Below are 15,079 nucleotides of genomic sequence, written 5' to 3'. Positions count from 1 at the left end.
ATGTGGTGGACGTGGGCGAGCTGTGTGTCTCCTGAACAGATAAATGCTAATCCAAAAAAATGAAAAATGTACTGAGAATTTAGCTCCTTGAAATTTTTCCGTTGAATTCTGATACTTAAAGAAAAGCACAAGAAATGCACTGTTTTGTAATCTCTTTTCACAAATGTAATTTAGAATATGGAACTACAACTGGTTCTTTCTCATCTCTAAAGCTAAGCAGTACCTGTAATCCCTTCTCTGTGTTTAAAAAAAAAAAAAAAGGCGCTAGTAAAAATCCTATGCATTGTCAGAGTATTGGCATGGGGTTTATGCAGGTCCGCTTTGCTCCAGTGGATGACACCAGATGTAAAGTTGCTAGCTTTCACTGGAAAGTGTCAAGGTAAGGTGCTGAATAAAGCAGTCAGCTTGACCCACCTCTTCTGGGTCAGCTTAATAGTATGCAAAACAGTGATTGCACTCTCAATCACAGAGCACAAATGCAAAAGAGCTGCATTGTTCTGCTGGTTCAAGTTTGAAAGGTACAGTGCATCTCTTTGAAGTATGGTATCATGGTATTGCTCAGAGTTGACTCCTACACTGTCCCATATTTCTATAACCATACAATTAATTACACTGTGTAACATGACAGCAGAGGCAAGGAATTCTTGTGATCAGTCAGGTGCTGGGTTTAGGTTTCTTGTTCTGTAAATGTATGGCAGTAATATGACCATTCCTCCTCCTTTTTCACCTTTTGTTGGAGTTTCATGCACACAGTTGGATAGTAACGGTTTCATGTATGGCTGCACGTGTTGATAATACTGGTGGTGCAAATTGAGTTCTTGAACTGGCCCCTACTTACAACTCAAGTAAAAGAAAGGAGGCTGAAGGAGCAGATCAGTACTGTCCAAAATTTGTAACTTAGACTTTCTTCCATTGCTTATTGTTTTTTCTTTACAAACTTGGCCATAGATCTGAAGGTGATGAAGAAAACCAGAAATGATGGAAAATGCTCCAGACTGTAATGCACATGACTATTTTAAGTGCTTAAATCCTATTTTGAGCAGTGTATATCCTGCTACTAACATAAAGTTAGAACCGATCATTTTGAAGAGGAATGCCTTAAAAACAGCCAAAAAGAAGCATACAAGCTCAGTTTCTTGTCACTCATTGCAAGAATTAAAGCATTTTATTCACCCTAGCAATTAATTCCTTTCATAATCCTGACACCCAAAAGCCATTTTTCCTACCTTAGTAATGACTAGACTACTAGATGGCAGAGTTGTCATCTTCTTAAGATGATGCTTAATTTCACTTAAAAGTGAAATTGAAATGTGGCTTAGGTTCGTTATTAATTGGCTATTACCAGATTTGGGGGTTTTTAACCTTTCTCACTATTTGTTGAACTGTGAGGTGACAGCAGCTGCTTCCTGATGTATAAATCCAATACCAGATGTTTTGCCTTCAGTTTTCCAATGGTTAGGGTCCTATTCTGTTGAGTAAACTTTGGAGAAAAAAATATAGGCCTTTATTAGGAGCTGCAGAAGGAAAAGCTTTTTCCTGTGTTCCCTTCCTTCCCAAAAACCAACTTGTAACTGGCTACTGATACCTAACCTGTGCAGCAGTGTTTAAGGAAGCCTATTGTTGCGTGGAAAAACTACAATAGATCCTATACATCTCTTCAGCAAGCTGAACACTTGCAAAACTGCACTTGAAGACTTACGCAGACAAAGAATTTTTGATTGAGTTTCTGCACTGTCCTCCTAGTGCGAGAGAGCAAGGAAAGCGGCTGTTAATGGCCTTTCAGCATCCCTTTCTGGTCCATGTGTCAGTGCCCATTCTCAACAGCCCTGCCTTCTGTCTGCTCTCAACACCCGCGGCTGTAGCTGACCATTTTAGATTGTTTCAAATAGTACAGGGCTGGTGTGGCTTTTCCTTAGTGTATTTTTACAAATTCTTGACATGGCTTTCTATAGGTGTTTCTGTAGGTTGTCAGATTGCAGATGATGGCTGCACAGTGTCTTTCTGCAGTCCATAGGGCAAGACAGGTGAGCGGGCAATCAGTTTGTGATCTTTCATAGACACAGTAACAAATGTTAACAGTTGCCGAATGGAGTTCTGCAGGTGTGTGTGTGCGTGTTCGTATGCATGCTTGTGTATTTTTTTTCAGTAGGCAGCGATGGCACGTTGGTCTAGTTAGAGGAGGCTGGAGGCACATGCGGTAGGGCATGAAGGGGACTGAGATGAGAACCCACCTGAAAGGGGTGGTGCTGACTACGGGCTTCCTTGCTTTTAAACCAGTTCCAGTGAAGGAACTTCCTTTCGGTTTGGAAAGGAAGGGTGTGCAGTTGCTGTATGGTTGTTTTTCCTTTCTACCACCTTATTCTGTCATGCGCCTGAACACCTTTACTCCCGTTTAAGTACTAGCTGTGACCATTTGAGAGTTGGAACATGAGTGCCCTTTTTCACCAACTGCTGGAACTTAAGATCCTACCTTTTTAACAATTTCTTATTTTGAAGTTGAAAACCTGACTGTTCACAGCAGTGGTGGGAGATGTGCTCGCTACAAACAGCTGTCCTGCTGACCCAGAGGGGCTGTCCCTCCAGGGGAAGGAAAGCACAGCTTCAGAAGCACTAACTAACTCAAGCTTCTGCTGAAATCAAACTTAAACTTAAAGGGGCCTTTAAAAACAAAATGGTGTGTGCCAAATTTGCAGAGCAAATTTTAAAAAACTGTAAATTAAGTGTAGTAAAAGCTCTTGGTGTAGATTACTCACTAGCTTGATTATGGTGTTATTGCTCATAAAACATCAGAAAACAAATGCACTTCCCTCCAGTTCTTGGTGTTCTGGAGCTTGATTTGAGTAGGGTGGTAGGTTCTCTTCGCTTACCAAGAGATTCTTAACAGGCACTACTTCTAACCTGGCAGGTCAGCTACGATACACAGGGTGAGTGGATTAGAAAACTGGATTCTGTTCATGTAGACTGTAAAAGGGACAAGATCAAGTTTTGTATGCATTCCTATACTTGTATAGTCTTAATCTGTACAAAAAAAAAAAAGTGTTCTTGCAGCATGTCTGGTAACCTTGTTACCTAATGGTTAATAACAGCCCTCCTTTCCTTACAGCTTTACTTTGGCACCTCTTACTGTGCCACTTTTGTAGCAGTGCAGTACTACTTTTCAAAACTGAGCTTGACCATGTCACCTTTTCTAAGGGGTGGGGGGAGGGGACAACCATTATTTATTGTCTGCTAAAGTTTGTCTACAGCAGATAAACAATTAGCCTTTTAATGTCAAGACGGACTCCAGAGCCATCTTTTGATAAAGGCAAACTGAGTGTTTGGAAGTTAATACTGCATTCCAGTGAACCAAGCCATTGGTGTCCTGTGCAATTGTGGGTGTAGAATTCTGCTGTCTACAGGATTCAAGTGTAACCATTTGTTAACTGTATTGAAGGTGTGTCCTTTATGAAGAAAGTGTTCCAAATTAAAAAAAGCTGCTGAAGTGTGTGCGCTTCTCTGGTCTTTCTACTCTGCCTTCTGCCACAGGCCTCCCCCGCAGTAACCATGCCACGGACCAAGGGCAGGAGAAGTCTCCCAGAATAACCCCAGGGAGCTTTCTGAAGGAAGTAGCAATTCCCACGCTACTTGAGCTAGCTGTAAGTAAGTATTACACTATCACATACCTGATATAAAATACCTGCTGCACAGTCTCCTTCCCAGGAGAAAAGCAAAAAATCACAGCATGTAAGGAGTCTTATCAAAAGTATTTTATTTTGCAGTCCATCTTTACAAAATAATAAGTAAAAGGCGTATTGTTCAACATACAAATGTTAAATATACAAGGGCAAATACCAGGGAAAATTAAAGCTCGTCCAGCCTTTCGGTGTAGGTTCCTCATCGTGGACATGTTAGAAGTTCACATGGCTTCTGATGTCATTGATCTGTTTTACCATTTCCCTTATGTGTTCTCCCCTTCAAGAAAAATAAATCCGAGTCAAAAGGCTGCAAGTCATTTTTGCTCGAAACTAATCAGGAAGGAAAAGACTTCACAGGGTAGAGGCAGAGAATGGGAGCATTGTTGCAAATCATTTTGTTAATTATAGGCTGGATACAGACTGCCACAAGATCCTTGGGCAAAAAGCAGACTTAAACTTAACTCTGCTTTAATAGTGGCAGAAGATGGCCAGTGCTGCTGTCACAAGCTGGTGCATTTTATGCTTCATACCTCTCAACAAGCTCCAGCTGGTGCATCAGTCAGCCCCTCACACAGCATAGAGGTTACATTATACCCTGGGCACTTGGATGGCATTGCTTATATAAGTGCCAGGGCTGGAATTCTACAGAAGGATCCAAGCTTTAACTTACTCTTCTTTCAGGACAGTTTGGATACACTTGCTCTGGTAGGCACTGAGGGTGATGCTGGGTTTTCGGGGGCTGGTACCCTTTTCCATCTTTTTCTGCTGGTATTCCTTTTTCATTTTAACCTAGAAGTCATGTACAAAAAGATGACCCCAGTCAGTGTTGGTACTGCCTGACAAAGTGAAAGCATGTTATAGTTACAAACTGGTGTGTCCCACTGCAATGGATTGATTCTCTTTAGGTTGAAAGGCTGCTTGCTTTTGCACTCTTCCTCCCACAAAGAGAAGAAAATGTTACTTCTAGGATGGAGGAAGGTGTGTAGGCTTGCTTTCTTAGGGTTTATACTGGGTTGCAGAGGTTCTGTCTATATTACTAACAAGGATCAGAAGTTATTTTAGTATGTTGTTGCCAATTTAACAGAAGTACAAAGTTGCTCTATTGGAAGGACTGTATGCTATCAATCAGCACTATCCTTAGGTGTGAGAGAGGTGTTCTCAACAACCTACCAGCTAGATAATTCGTTCTCTCACCTGTCTAATAGCATTGCTCAGGTGCTGCAGCTGGTCATGTATTGTCTGCAGTTCCTTCTTCATATCTTTTTCACTGTCTGATAGAACAGGAAGCTGAGAGTGGAAACTCCGAAGTACTTTCTTCATCCTTTTGATGTACCAAGCAAGAAATGTTGCTGAATTAACTTACCTATTGGACCAGTTACGCTAAGACACCAACAGTCTTGTACTTCTGTCACTCTTCCTAAGTCTCAGGGGCTCAAGACTTCACTTTCCTCTTTCAGCTAGTCTCACATGGCATTTCTAAACAGCAGGCTGACTCAGTCTGGACCTGAAGTAGTACTGAAAAATCACCACTGAGCCCCAGCAAAGAGAATTTCAGAAGCCCAGTCTTCAAACAAACCAGTGTGGCACTTTCTGCCCACTCTGTTCTACCACGCTTGCAAACTTCTATTTAACAGCAAGTGATCTGTGATGAAACAGAGCATAGTTTGCACTCACCTGTTCATAATATCTTCTTGCTTCTCTTTGGCTTCCTCATACTTGTCTGCCAAGCGCTCAGCCATTTCCCGCAAACTTTTCCTTTATGCAAGTGAGAAATGTTTATTTACTTTAGATCTACATGCAAGGCAAGTCTGTCTGTGGAAACAGGACAAGGAGCCTGAAAACCCAAGCTGGAGCAGGGAGTGAACCTACATGCTTAATTACAGCTGGAAATGCATTCACTTCTCACTTGTTTCACACAGGACCCTGTATAAAGTACCTTTCGCACAAAGGTGCGTCATTCCTCATGTTTGACGTGATAAAAGCAGACAGATTACACTCACCTTTCCTCTCGACAGTAATTAAGATCTTCCAGTTGTTTCTTTTTCTGTCCCCACAGCAGCTTCACTCTTAAAATAAACACACACATAAAATCAAACCACCCACAACAGCAATCCAGTTGAATCGGGATTTACACCACAGAGAAAATATGACAGAAGTGATTAATGCTCCTGGTGGTACAAAGAACTAAAGATACTGAAAAATGCGCAGTGGTGAGAACACTTCCATTTTGTCCTAACTTTATAATATAAATAACTATAATTTGAAGACGAGAGACTTAATGCAATTTTCCTTTGTTGGGATAATTACCGAGGTCAAAGGATGTGCTGCCATCCACAAGCACAGGCAGACTGACAACAGCAGAAGAGAAGTATTTCACACGTGTGTTTACTTTTTTTCTTTGTCCTGTAAGCCACTGTAGAGATCAAGTATTACACTCACCCCTGCTTTCCCTGGTAACTCAATTTTCAGTTCTGGTATTCCATTAGTCTTACCTGGGTACATTTTACTCATTTACAACAGTTAGTCCAGCAGAGGAGGTCGAGTGCTCAGTACTTAGTGCTGTTGTTTCACAGAGACATTGTACAGCACATATTTGTGAGGGTTTTGTATTACCTTTGCTGAATTTCCTCTTTTGCCAGATCTTGTTTCAGTATGTATTCCTCTCTGAACACTTGTGTGGCTCTGCTAAGAAGCTGAAGGCATTCTTCAGGCGGAGGAGCAGCATCTTTATCAGCAGACCTTAAGAATGAGAGAGGTTTTTGCAGTCTTACTCCAACATGTTCCTTTGAAAGGCTAAACAACTTACAGTATTTATCATAAGGGCTTTGGGGGGCTCAGTTACGGAAGTGAGGGGCTGTAATTAAATCCCTTTGCTATAAATCATTTTTCTGATATGAGGAAATCCCAAGGTATCTTAAGATACTCAAAACCAAATGGGACAAGTGCTGAGCAACCTCATCAGCTGAGGTTAGCCCTGCTTTGAGCAGGGGACTGGAGCAAGACGATTCCCCCTTGCCCCCCGACCTACCTCCCCCCCAGCCTACATCATTACTTGATTGGATGCCATCCCTGTATGGACAGAGAGGTGCAAGTCAGCTGCAGGAGCTGTGCCCCCATTATTGCTATGTCCAAGCTAATGCACTGTTCAAGCAGGAGCTGATGAACACGCACTATTCCTGAGAGTCTTCCCTCTTCAGGTCCCCTAGGAAAACATATTTACTTACTTCAGAAGGAAAGGATTGGCAGAGCTGCGCTGCAGGATGCTTCGGATGTGCTTCTCAAATGAATGCTGTGACTCAGCCAGGATACGAAGAGGGGAAACAGCAACATCTTTGTCTTCTCTGGTACACAGCAGGGGAGGGGATGCAGGGTGGACTGTACTTCTACCAAAGAACATCAAATTGGAGAACACAGTTTAAACCAGAAACATTTAAACTATGTCAGAGTTTAAATGGTAGTTAAAGTGAGGAACTCATCCACTGTGGAATTAATGTATTGCAGGAGTAAGTCAGAAGCATTCTAAGAGGAAATATTTCAATTATGTGGTAAATCCAGCTCTAGACAAGGTTGGTGGAGTGCACATCCCCACATCTTTCTTTGGCCACAGCTGAAACCAGCAAGAATCATATCCTTTTACTTAAAGAGAAGAAAGTGCCATAACAAGGCAAGCAAGTGCCTGAACAGCAGAATGACCTTCTTTTCAAAGCAGCCTCCTAGGTCAGTGTCCACCTTGAGAGGCTCAAGAAGTGGGCCCATGCAAACCTCAGGAAGTTCCACAAGGCCAAGTGCAAGGTCCTGCAAGTGGGTCAGGGCAATCCCAAGCACAAATACAGGCTGGGTGGAAAATGGATTGAGAGCAGCCCTGAGGAGAAGGACTTGGGGGTGTTGATTGATGAGAAGCTCAACATGACCAGGCAATGTGCAGCTGCAGCCCAGAAAGCCAACCCTATCCTGGGCTGCATCAAGACAAGCGTGACCAGCAGGTCGAGGGAGGCGATTCTGCCCCTCTACTCTGCTCTCATGACACCCCACCAGGAGTAATGCATCCAGCTCTGGGCCCCCAACATAAGAAGGACATGGACCTGTTGGAGCAAGTCCAGAGGAGGGCCATGAAGATGATCAGAGGGCTGGAGCACCTCTCCTATGAAGACAGGCTGAGAGAGTTGGCGTGGTTCAGCCTGGAGAAGAGAAGGCTCTGGGGAGACCTTAGAGCAGCCTTCCAGTACCTAAAGGGGGCCTATAAGAAAGCTGGAGAGGGACTTTTTCCAAGGGCAGGTAGTGACAGGACAAGGGGCGATGGCTTTAAACTGAAAGAGGGTAGATTTAGATTGGGTGTAAGGAAGAAGTTCTTTACTGTGAGGGTGGTGAGGCACTGGAACAGGTTGCCCAGAGAGGTTGTGGGTGCCCTCTCCCTGGAAGTGTTCAAGGCCAGGTTGGATGCGGCTTTGAGCAACCTGGTCTAGTGGAAGGGGGGTTGGAACGAGATGATCTTTAAGGTCCCTTCCAACCCAAACCATTCTATGATGCTACGTAATTTCAGATAATAAGGTTTAAAAGAGCTGTAAGAAAAACCTATTTATGAACACTGCAGAAATAGTTTAAAAAAAAAAAAAAGTAAGGTCTGTAAGAGAACTGACGTTAATACTAGCTCTGCTGAAGGTACCTGTCCTACATTAAACAGTGTTCTCAGCAATAAATAAACTGAAAATAGTGCCCTCCGCTCAATGTGTTCACTTAATTGTGCAAATGCAAATCTACCACACTAGGCTGTATCTTTCCCACCACCCTCAAACAAAGTAAAGTTGCTTTGGAAATGCATACTAAAATCCCACTACTTTAAAGCACTTGAAGAACCTTTTTTTTTTTTCCCCCTTTCATGCAAACATAACCTTGGTGCCCATTAAGAATCTCTGTACTACTGTCTGTAAACAAGTTTTTGATTTGCAGATTCTTCATTATAAAAATGAAGAAAAACACCCCAACAATACTGTCAAGAACCTTTTGATGCAACTCTTATCCTAATACTCATTAAAAGTGATATAGATTAATTATATCCCCTACAAACACCTTAGTAGTAAATAACTACTATAGTAATGCTTAAGTGCTCAGCCAGGGAGTGTTCAGAAGGCAAACTTCATTGTGTGTCATAAGAGGTGCAGAAGTCTGGGGTGAAAGGATCAAAGGAATGATAAAAAAAAAAAAAAAAAAAATCTTGAGATCCTTTTCATGCAACAGTCACAGATTTCAAACCAACTAAGAACCACGTACAAGAGAGGCCTTGTAATACACTCATAGGTGTTTGTGATGCAGATCATTGTGGGCCCCAGGATGTCAGAAACGATCCAAAATCCTCTAATCGGTGCAGGCTGCCTGAAAGGAAGAAAACACAAGAATTACCTGGTCAAAAGAGTTCTTTGTTCCTGCAGTTGTGCAAGTTCACTCTTTTGGAAAAGCTCTAGCTATAGCAATTGGCCTACACCAGACACCTCTCACTAAGCTAAGAACCACTCCCCAGAATGAGTCCTGCAAAATCGTTATTCTCATACCACACAATCTGACTGGCAGTCAACTGTACCAGGACAAACTCATCCAGCCAGAGAGAGGGAGCACTTGTGCAACTTCACTGTGAAACAGAAGCAAAAACCTGCTGTGACCCAGGAAACATTACCCACTTTTAGTGCAAGGCACAGACCTCCTCCTCAGGAGAGAACACAGGTGGTCCCACGTACCACCTTTTTGGTCCAAATGCCCTCTTCCCCAGGTAACTACTAACACCATTGGAGGGTCACCACCAGTGCTGACTTAGGCAGCCCTTTAGATTAATGACTTAACGCCTATTAATAAACATTTTTTCTGTATTTTCATAGTGTTTAATCCATAGCAGTCTATCGATATGATTAGGCCTTATAAAAGTGAGGAAAAAAAGCAGATAAAGATATATTACATGGCCCAGCAAATGATGCCCCTTAAACCTGACCAAGCTCAAAAATTCAGATGTTCTTTTGAGGCATTGTTTGATCCTTAAAAAGCGGATGAAAGGAACATGTCAGCATTCAAGACTCTTAGCCAAATCAAGCCTCAGAGTCGTCCAGGGTTAAGTAAATGGAAGTGACAAATTCTGCTGGTTTGATAGATCATTTTCAGACAGTAACACAGGAATTTAAGCTTACTTCCCTAACTGCATTAAGAATCCTGATGCGCAAATTGCTTATTTGTATTATTTGAATTCTTTTGAGCTGACTTCATTATTTTTAACAGCAAGAATACAGCAAAAGAGGGTAAGTAAGTCATAAATATTTTCCATAGCAACTCGCTGATTTGGAAGCAATAGACAGGGTTTGGTTTTTACCTGCATGGCAATGGTTTTGTACAAAGAATATGTTCAACAAAGCACTTCTGTTCTGCTCCCAACTCTTGTAAACTGTCTTTGTCTTCTTCATCTACAAAGAGATTTGTCAGAATGCATCAGATGCACTTTGCAGGGTAAGGGATTCTCGGCATTACCCACATCCACCAGCTTGTCACTAGAAAATTGTACGTGTTCAGATACTACTCTCTTCCCTCTACACCCAATAGCGTCTCGCCACTCACCTGAACCAAGGAATTTGTGCAGTTTATTGATCCATGTCAACCCCACACTATGGACACCAGCTTCATGTGTGCAGTGGTATCTAGAGGGACATTTCGGATCTGAAATTTAAACAGCAAATGTAGGAGAAGGCACTGAACTGAGCAAAACTCATCCTTCAAACCTGCATTGTTGAACATGCATATCAACTTATTGTCCAGTCAGCATTAACACCTTGTTGCAAGTTCTAACTCGTCCCCATTCAAAAATTGAGCTAGCTGCGTTAGCCACCTTATTAGAGTTCTGCATAACATAAAATTACGCTTGAAATACCTGATGAATTGTTTTGAGCTAGTCCTATCACATGACATCTGTATCAATCCACTAGATTTTAAAGGGAAGATCAGTTAAAGCCAGCAGACCAGCATTCTGACAAGCTTCTTGTTCAGAAAGACCCAAACACTTTGTCCTACCTGACCTCCTGCCCCACAATTACATTGGATAGTCTTAATAAGCAGATACGAATTCCTCCCTCAGGATTACCATCCCCACAGCACTTGCTTACATACTTAGGTCATCACAGATGCAACAACTTCTACTTTATAATCCACAGCTGAAAGAATTTAGTATTATGTGACCATATGCAATCTGCCCTTGGTTAAACACCAAAGCACATCCCAGGCTTGCTTCTTCCACAGCTTTCTTGAAGACATCAGGCAAATCCTTATTCTAATGCCACTGTTTATTTGACACCAATGATAATTTGTAAATAGCTTGATCCTAAATGCATGAAATAAAGCAAGTAAAAGCCAACAACCTGAACGACAACCCTACCTCGATGCAGTTTGATTGGGCAAGAGAAATCAGACTCCAAAGGCTCTTCTTCATCTCCTGATGCCAGTTTCAGTGCAAGTTCCAGCTCAACACATTCAAACACATACAGGGAAGGAATTAGATCAGATCTTGGGTCCCATGACTTTTCTGACTGTAAAGAGCATTGAATTCTTCTGTGAGACGTCATTTAAATAGAAATGCCAACATAAACAGCATCAAGAGAGTTACATAATACAGGCAAGAGCATTAACTGCCAGGGAAAGTAGTTCAAGTCCCTTTTTTTTTTCTTTTTACTTAAAAAAATTTATCTCAGAACAGGGTTTCTTCTTAGAAGATCCTCTTTAAAATAGTTCATAGTAAGTTTGCTCAAAAACTGATCTGCCATCAGGATACACAGAATTGACATTTAAAATAAAAGCATCAGAGAATCACAGGGACTGGCTGGAATAGGAGGAAGACCCACTACCTCATTATAAAAGAATGCAGGTTTGGCACTTGGCATTCACGTCCAGGCATCCTGCCATCTTGCAGCCAGGAACTTTGGCTAGAGTAGAAAGAAAAAAAACCACAAAACAAGAAATGGTACCTGCTCGTCATCCTCTTCTCCATCCAGTACCACGCAGTGATAAAGCATTCCCGACTCAGTGGCAATCACCAGGATGTTTGGAACACAGGGCAGGCAAAGGACAGCACAGGCATCATAGCCATAGTTATCTTCTGCAGCAGGGTGCATGGGCAGAGGGCCAAGCAGCTTGCCAAGATTTCCAGTGCTGCAATAAAGAAGATATGTTCACAACACAAGGTGTGGAAGGAGAGTTCCCCATGGTTGCCTGTGGGAGTTTGCTGCAAAATAACTATAAAATAAGGATGATCTTTAAAAAAACCCAAACAACCCAATGGTTTGGAGTTCTGTCTGATTTCCATTAGATAGCAGCAACCCAGACTTCTGCAGATTGAGAGTCTGAACTACACCTGCTCGGTGGAGATCTCAGAGAAGAAACTGGAGCTCAGTAGTAATGTTTTATGCTTTGAAAGCAATCAAGCTACATTTCAACAAATTCAAGAGGAAACATTTTCATACAAGAACACAAAGTACGCATGGAAAGCTCAAGCTAATTACCTTTATCACTTAATTGGCGTCTCGCTTAATAAAGCACTTTACAAGCAGCATTTTGTGGCATGGCATTTCTCTAGGTAGAAGGACTAAGCCCATTTCATTGCCTACAGACAGGATCTGCTCAGTGCTGCATCATTTCTCATGCAAAGGCAAACAGAGCTGTTTCTAACCCGAATACTGCATGTTTTAATATTCAGTTACACTAGATCTAACTTGTAAGTTTTCCACCATCTTCTCAGTTTTCTGAAGTAATCTTTTCTTGTATCGTGTTTATATTCTTGATTCATATTCTTGACTTCTCATTATGGAACATGCCTGCAAACCTTCTATGATCTTAAAGTATTTCTTTTCCTAAGATGCCACTAGCTCATTCAGCCTCATCCAAAGCTAAGGATGTCTGTGCTGTGAACTGAACGCCCCAAAATACACCTTAACAGCCTCAGACCCACCAATCTTTTAACAGTCCAGTGTCTTCATTTCAGATTTCTGATGGTAAATAACAGACAGTGGATTCTCAGCAGTGGAAACTGCACCCTTAATGTCTAGATGAAAAAGGATGACACACTATTCTTGGATTTCAGTCTAGTAGCACTGCCACAAAGAGATAAAACAGGCTGCAATAAAACTCAGCCCAGCATCCATTACAGAGAGTCCCAGCCAAACTGAGAGATGGTTCTCCAACCCTAACATTGTACAAACATACAAGCACCCCATGAAACCTGAGGATGAATGTGATCCTACCTCTGCAGCAGGCTGATATACGTGAGGAATGTCTCTCCGTTTTCATACAAAATGTAAAGCGGATAGGCCAACACTTCTTCACTCCCTCGCTGTCCAAGTATGTTCTTTGGGACTGGCACTAGTGGGCCAAAGTCAAACGCCACCGCGGTCTCTCCCAGCGATGCCGTATAGGCTCTCCTGGGGACGAGTCAGAAAAAGACCTGAAGTCAGCTGCGATTGTGAGAACGCAAATATTTAACCAGGTCCATCGGTACGTGCTGACAAATTACTGCTAAACACCTGTCCATCAGTTCTTTGACACATGCTGTTTTCAGCAGCAAAAGCATGCAAGTAACATCCTTCTTATGGTACCTCATTTCTGCAATACATCCACCAGCCAGCGCAGTTTCACAGGATAAAAGAGGAGGGCATACTGGTATTTCCTGTGTAGTGCAACAGTTTGTGACTTGACTATTAGAGACCCTCAAGTATTTCCTTTCCAACTAGGCCAAGAGGGAAATAAAAAGATCCTCTGTTTTCTGCATTCCTCACTCAAAAAGCCCTTCTTAACCCCATCTTGAAGACAAATGACTACTCTGACAAACTGTGACTGTACAGTTTGTTACCACTTTCTTTTAGAAGGATGGGGAAAAAAGGCGGGGGGGGGGGGAAGAAGTGCAGTTACTATGCTAGGAGGAAGTCCTAGCACTGAAGAAGTCCATGAAAAATATCACATCAGATTTTCAGGTAGATTTATCACTTATTCATTAAAAACACAACTGAAAATACAGAGCTTATTCTGTCAAAAGCATTTCAAAACACAAGAAGCCACACAAACCCTTTTTTGATTGTAAGAGTCTCCTCCTCAGTGTCTGAAAGAGCAATCACTTTGACAGGTGTCTGAGGTACCTTCAGACTGTAAAACCTAGAGGAAAGAGACAGCAGCAAAGTTCATTCAGCTGGCAGCGTTGCACATGTCCCTGCTGATGCAGGAACATCAGTTGGTATCAGTCTTAAAATTTCTCCCATCCTATTTTTTATTGGTAATTCTGCTAAGAATGGCAGGACACAAACATCTAGCAAAAAATTAGACTGACTATGACAAAAGAAATACTAGATAATCAACTACAAACGGGTTTTACCTTATAGTGTTATCTGAAGTCAAGAGCACAATGTGGGGCTCTAATGTCTCACAGGGATACCAGGCAGCATGCTTTAAAGTCAGAGATGTTGAGCTTGTGAAGAACCTTTCCGCAATGGGAATAGTGCTGAAATACAGAGCAGAAATGTGCACTGTTGTTATAAGAAACACAGAATTTACTTCTAAGGGGAAGTGGGGGCAAGAGGAGCTAGAAACCAAATTAAAAGGTTTCAAAGCCATTAGCTATATTATTCTTACAGTTGGAGGGGCAGCTTTAACTTGAAATGCTTTGTTATTTCCATCTGGACATGTGTGCTTTTAGCTACCACAGCTAAAAGACCCCAGGAAGGCTAGAGCACCTCGCTCCTCAGCTTGTGCAACAAGCTTAGAAGGTCATTTATTTGGGTCCCTTGACAATCAGCAAGTCCCTGAGCCAACAAAATAACTTCATTTGCAATTGTCCCCCTACAACCCTGATACAACCAACGCCTTCCGTATCTGTTTGGCCCCCAGAAGAGGAGAGGCTGCGGAGGAACGGCGGCAGGACAGGGATGCTGTTAACCGCCTGAGGTCTCACCCACCTACAGTTCACCGTGGATTTCCCACCTTCAAACTCCGAATTCTTCCCCCAGCGTTTAGGCAGCTCCAGCACCATGAGCCCCTTCGTACCGATGAGCGCCACATGATGCTGCGTGGGGCTTAGCAGCGTCTGATAAACCTCAAAAAGGGGTGGGTTTATGCAGAGAAGGGTCTGAAAGTACAAGTATTACAGTTAAGCACAAGCCACGGAAAGTGCTCACAGAAGCGCGGCACATCTTTATGGCGGACGGTGACTTATACAACGGCTACGAGCTGCAGAGCGGGGCGCGAACTCGCTTCCACCCACGGCCGAGCACGAAGCCGAAGGGTTCCACTGAGGTAAGGACCCACCGAGAGCGGGCTGGAGGGGGTGACCACCCGGCCCGGAGCCTTCGGGGACCGGCCCCCCTCAGCCCCGCGCCCGTCACGACGCCCCCCCCCCTCAA

General features: G+C 42.8%; 1 protein-coding gene across 3 annotated transcripts; it reads right to left on the bottom strand.

The window, feature by feature from the left end:
- Window positions 1–3,724: 3,724 nt before the first annotated feature.
- NUP88 (nucleoporin 88kDa) lies at window positions 3,725–14,952 on the bottom strand. 3 transcript variants are annotated; one of them, XM_010573517.1, is made up of 16 exons: window positions 14,636–14,952; window positions 14,056–14,181; window positions 13,752–13,838; window positions 12,935–13,111; window positions 11,663–11,846; window positions 11,077–11,227; window positions 10,266–10,364; window positions 10,024–10,114; window positions 8,943–9,044; window positions 6,899–7,057; window positions 6,288–6,413; window positions 5,675–5,740; window positions 5,349–5,429; window positions 4,869–4,995; window positions 4,345–4,463; window positions 3,725–3,951 (listed from the first exon to the last, which is right to left on the bottom strand). In XM_010573517.1, exons 1-16 carry the CDS (start codon window positions 14,707–14,709, stop codon window positions 3,888–3,890), a joined length of 1,833 nt encoding a protein of 610 aa, XP_010571819.1. In that variant the 5' UTR covers window positions 14,710–14,952; the 3' UTR covers window positions 3,725–3,887. The 3 variants fall into 3 exon arrangements, 2 of the variants coding, with proteins under 2 accessions (XP_010571819.1, XP_010571820.1); XR_774741.1 differs by lacking the exons at window positions 3,725–3,951; window positions 4,345–4,463 and adding an exon at window positions 5,038–5,178 and having other exon boundaries at window positions 4,886–4,945; window positions 14,636–14,948; XM_010573518.1 differs by lacking the exons at window positions 3,725–3,951; window positions 4,345–4,463; window positions 4,869–4,995 and adding an exon at window positions 5,003–5,178 and having other exon boundaries at window positions 14,636–14,948.
- Window positions 14,953–15,079: the final 127 nt, after the last annotated feature.

Source organism: Haliaeetus leucocephalus, unplaced genomic scaffold (assembly GCF_000737465.1).
Source record: "Haliaeetus leucocephalus isolate CR32 unplaced genomic scaffold, Haliaeetus_leucocephalus-4.0 Scaffold395, whole genome shotgun sequence".
Classification (NCBI taxonomy): Eukaryota; Metazoa; Chordata; class Aves; order Accipitriformes; family Accipitridae; genus Haliaeetus; species Haliaeetus leucocephalus.
This window is presented reverse-complemented; position numbering and strand designations above follow the sequence as displayed.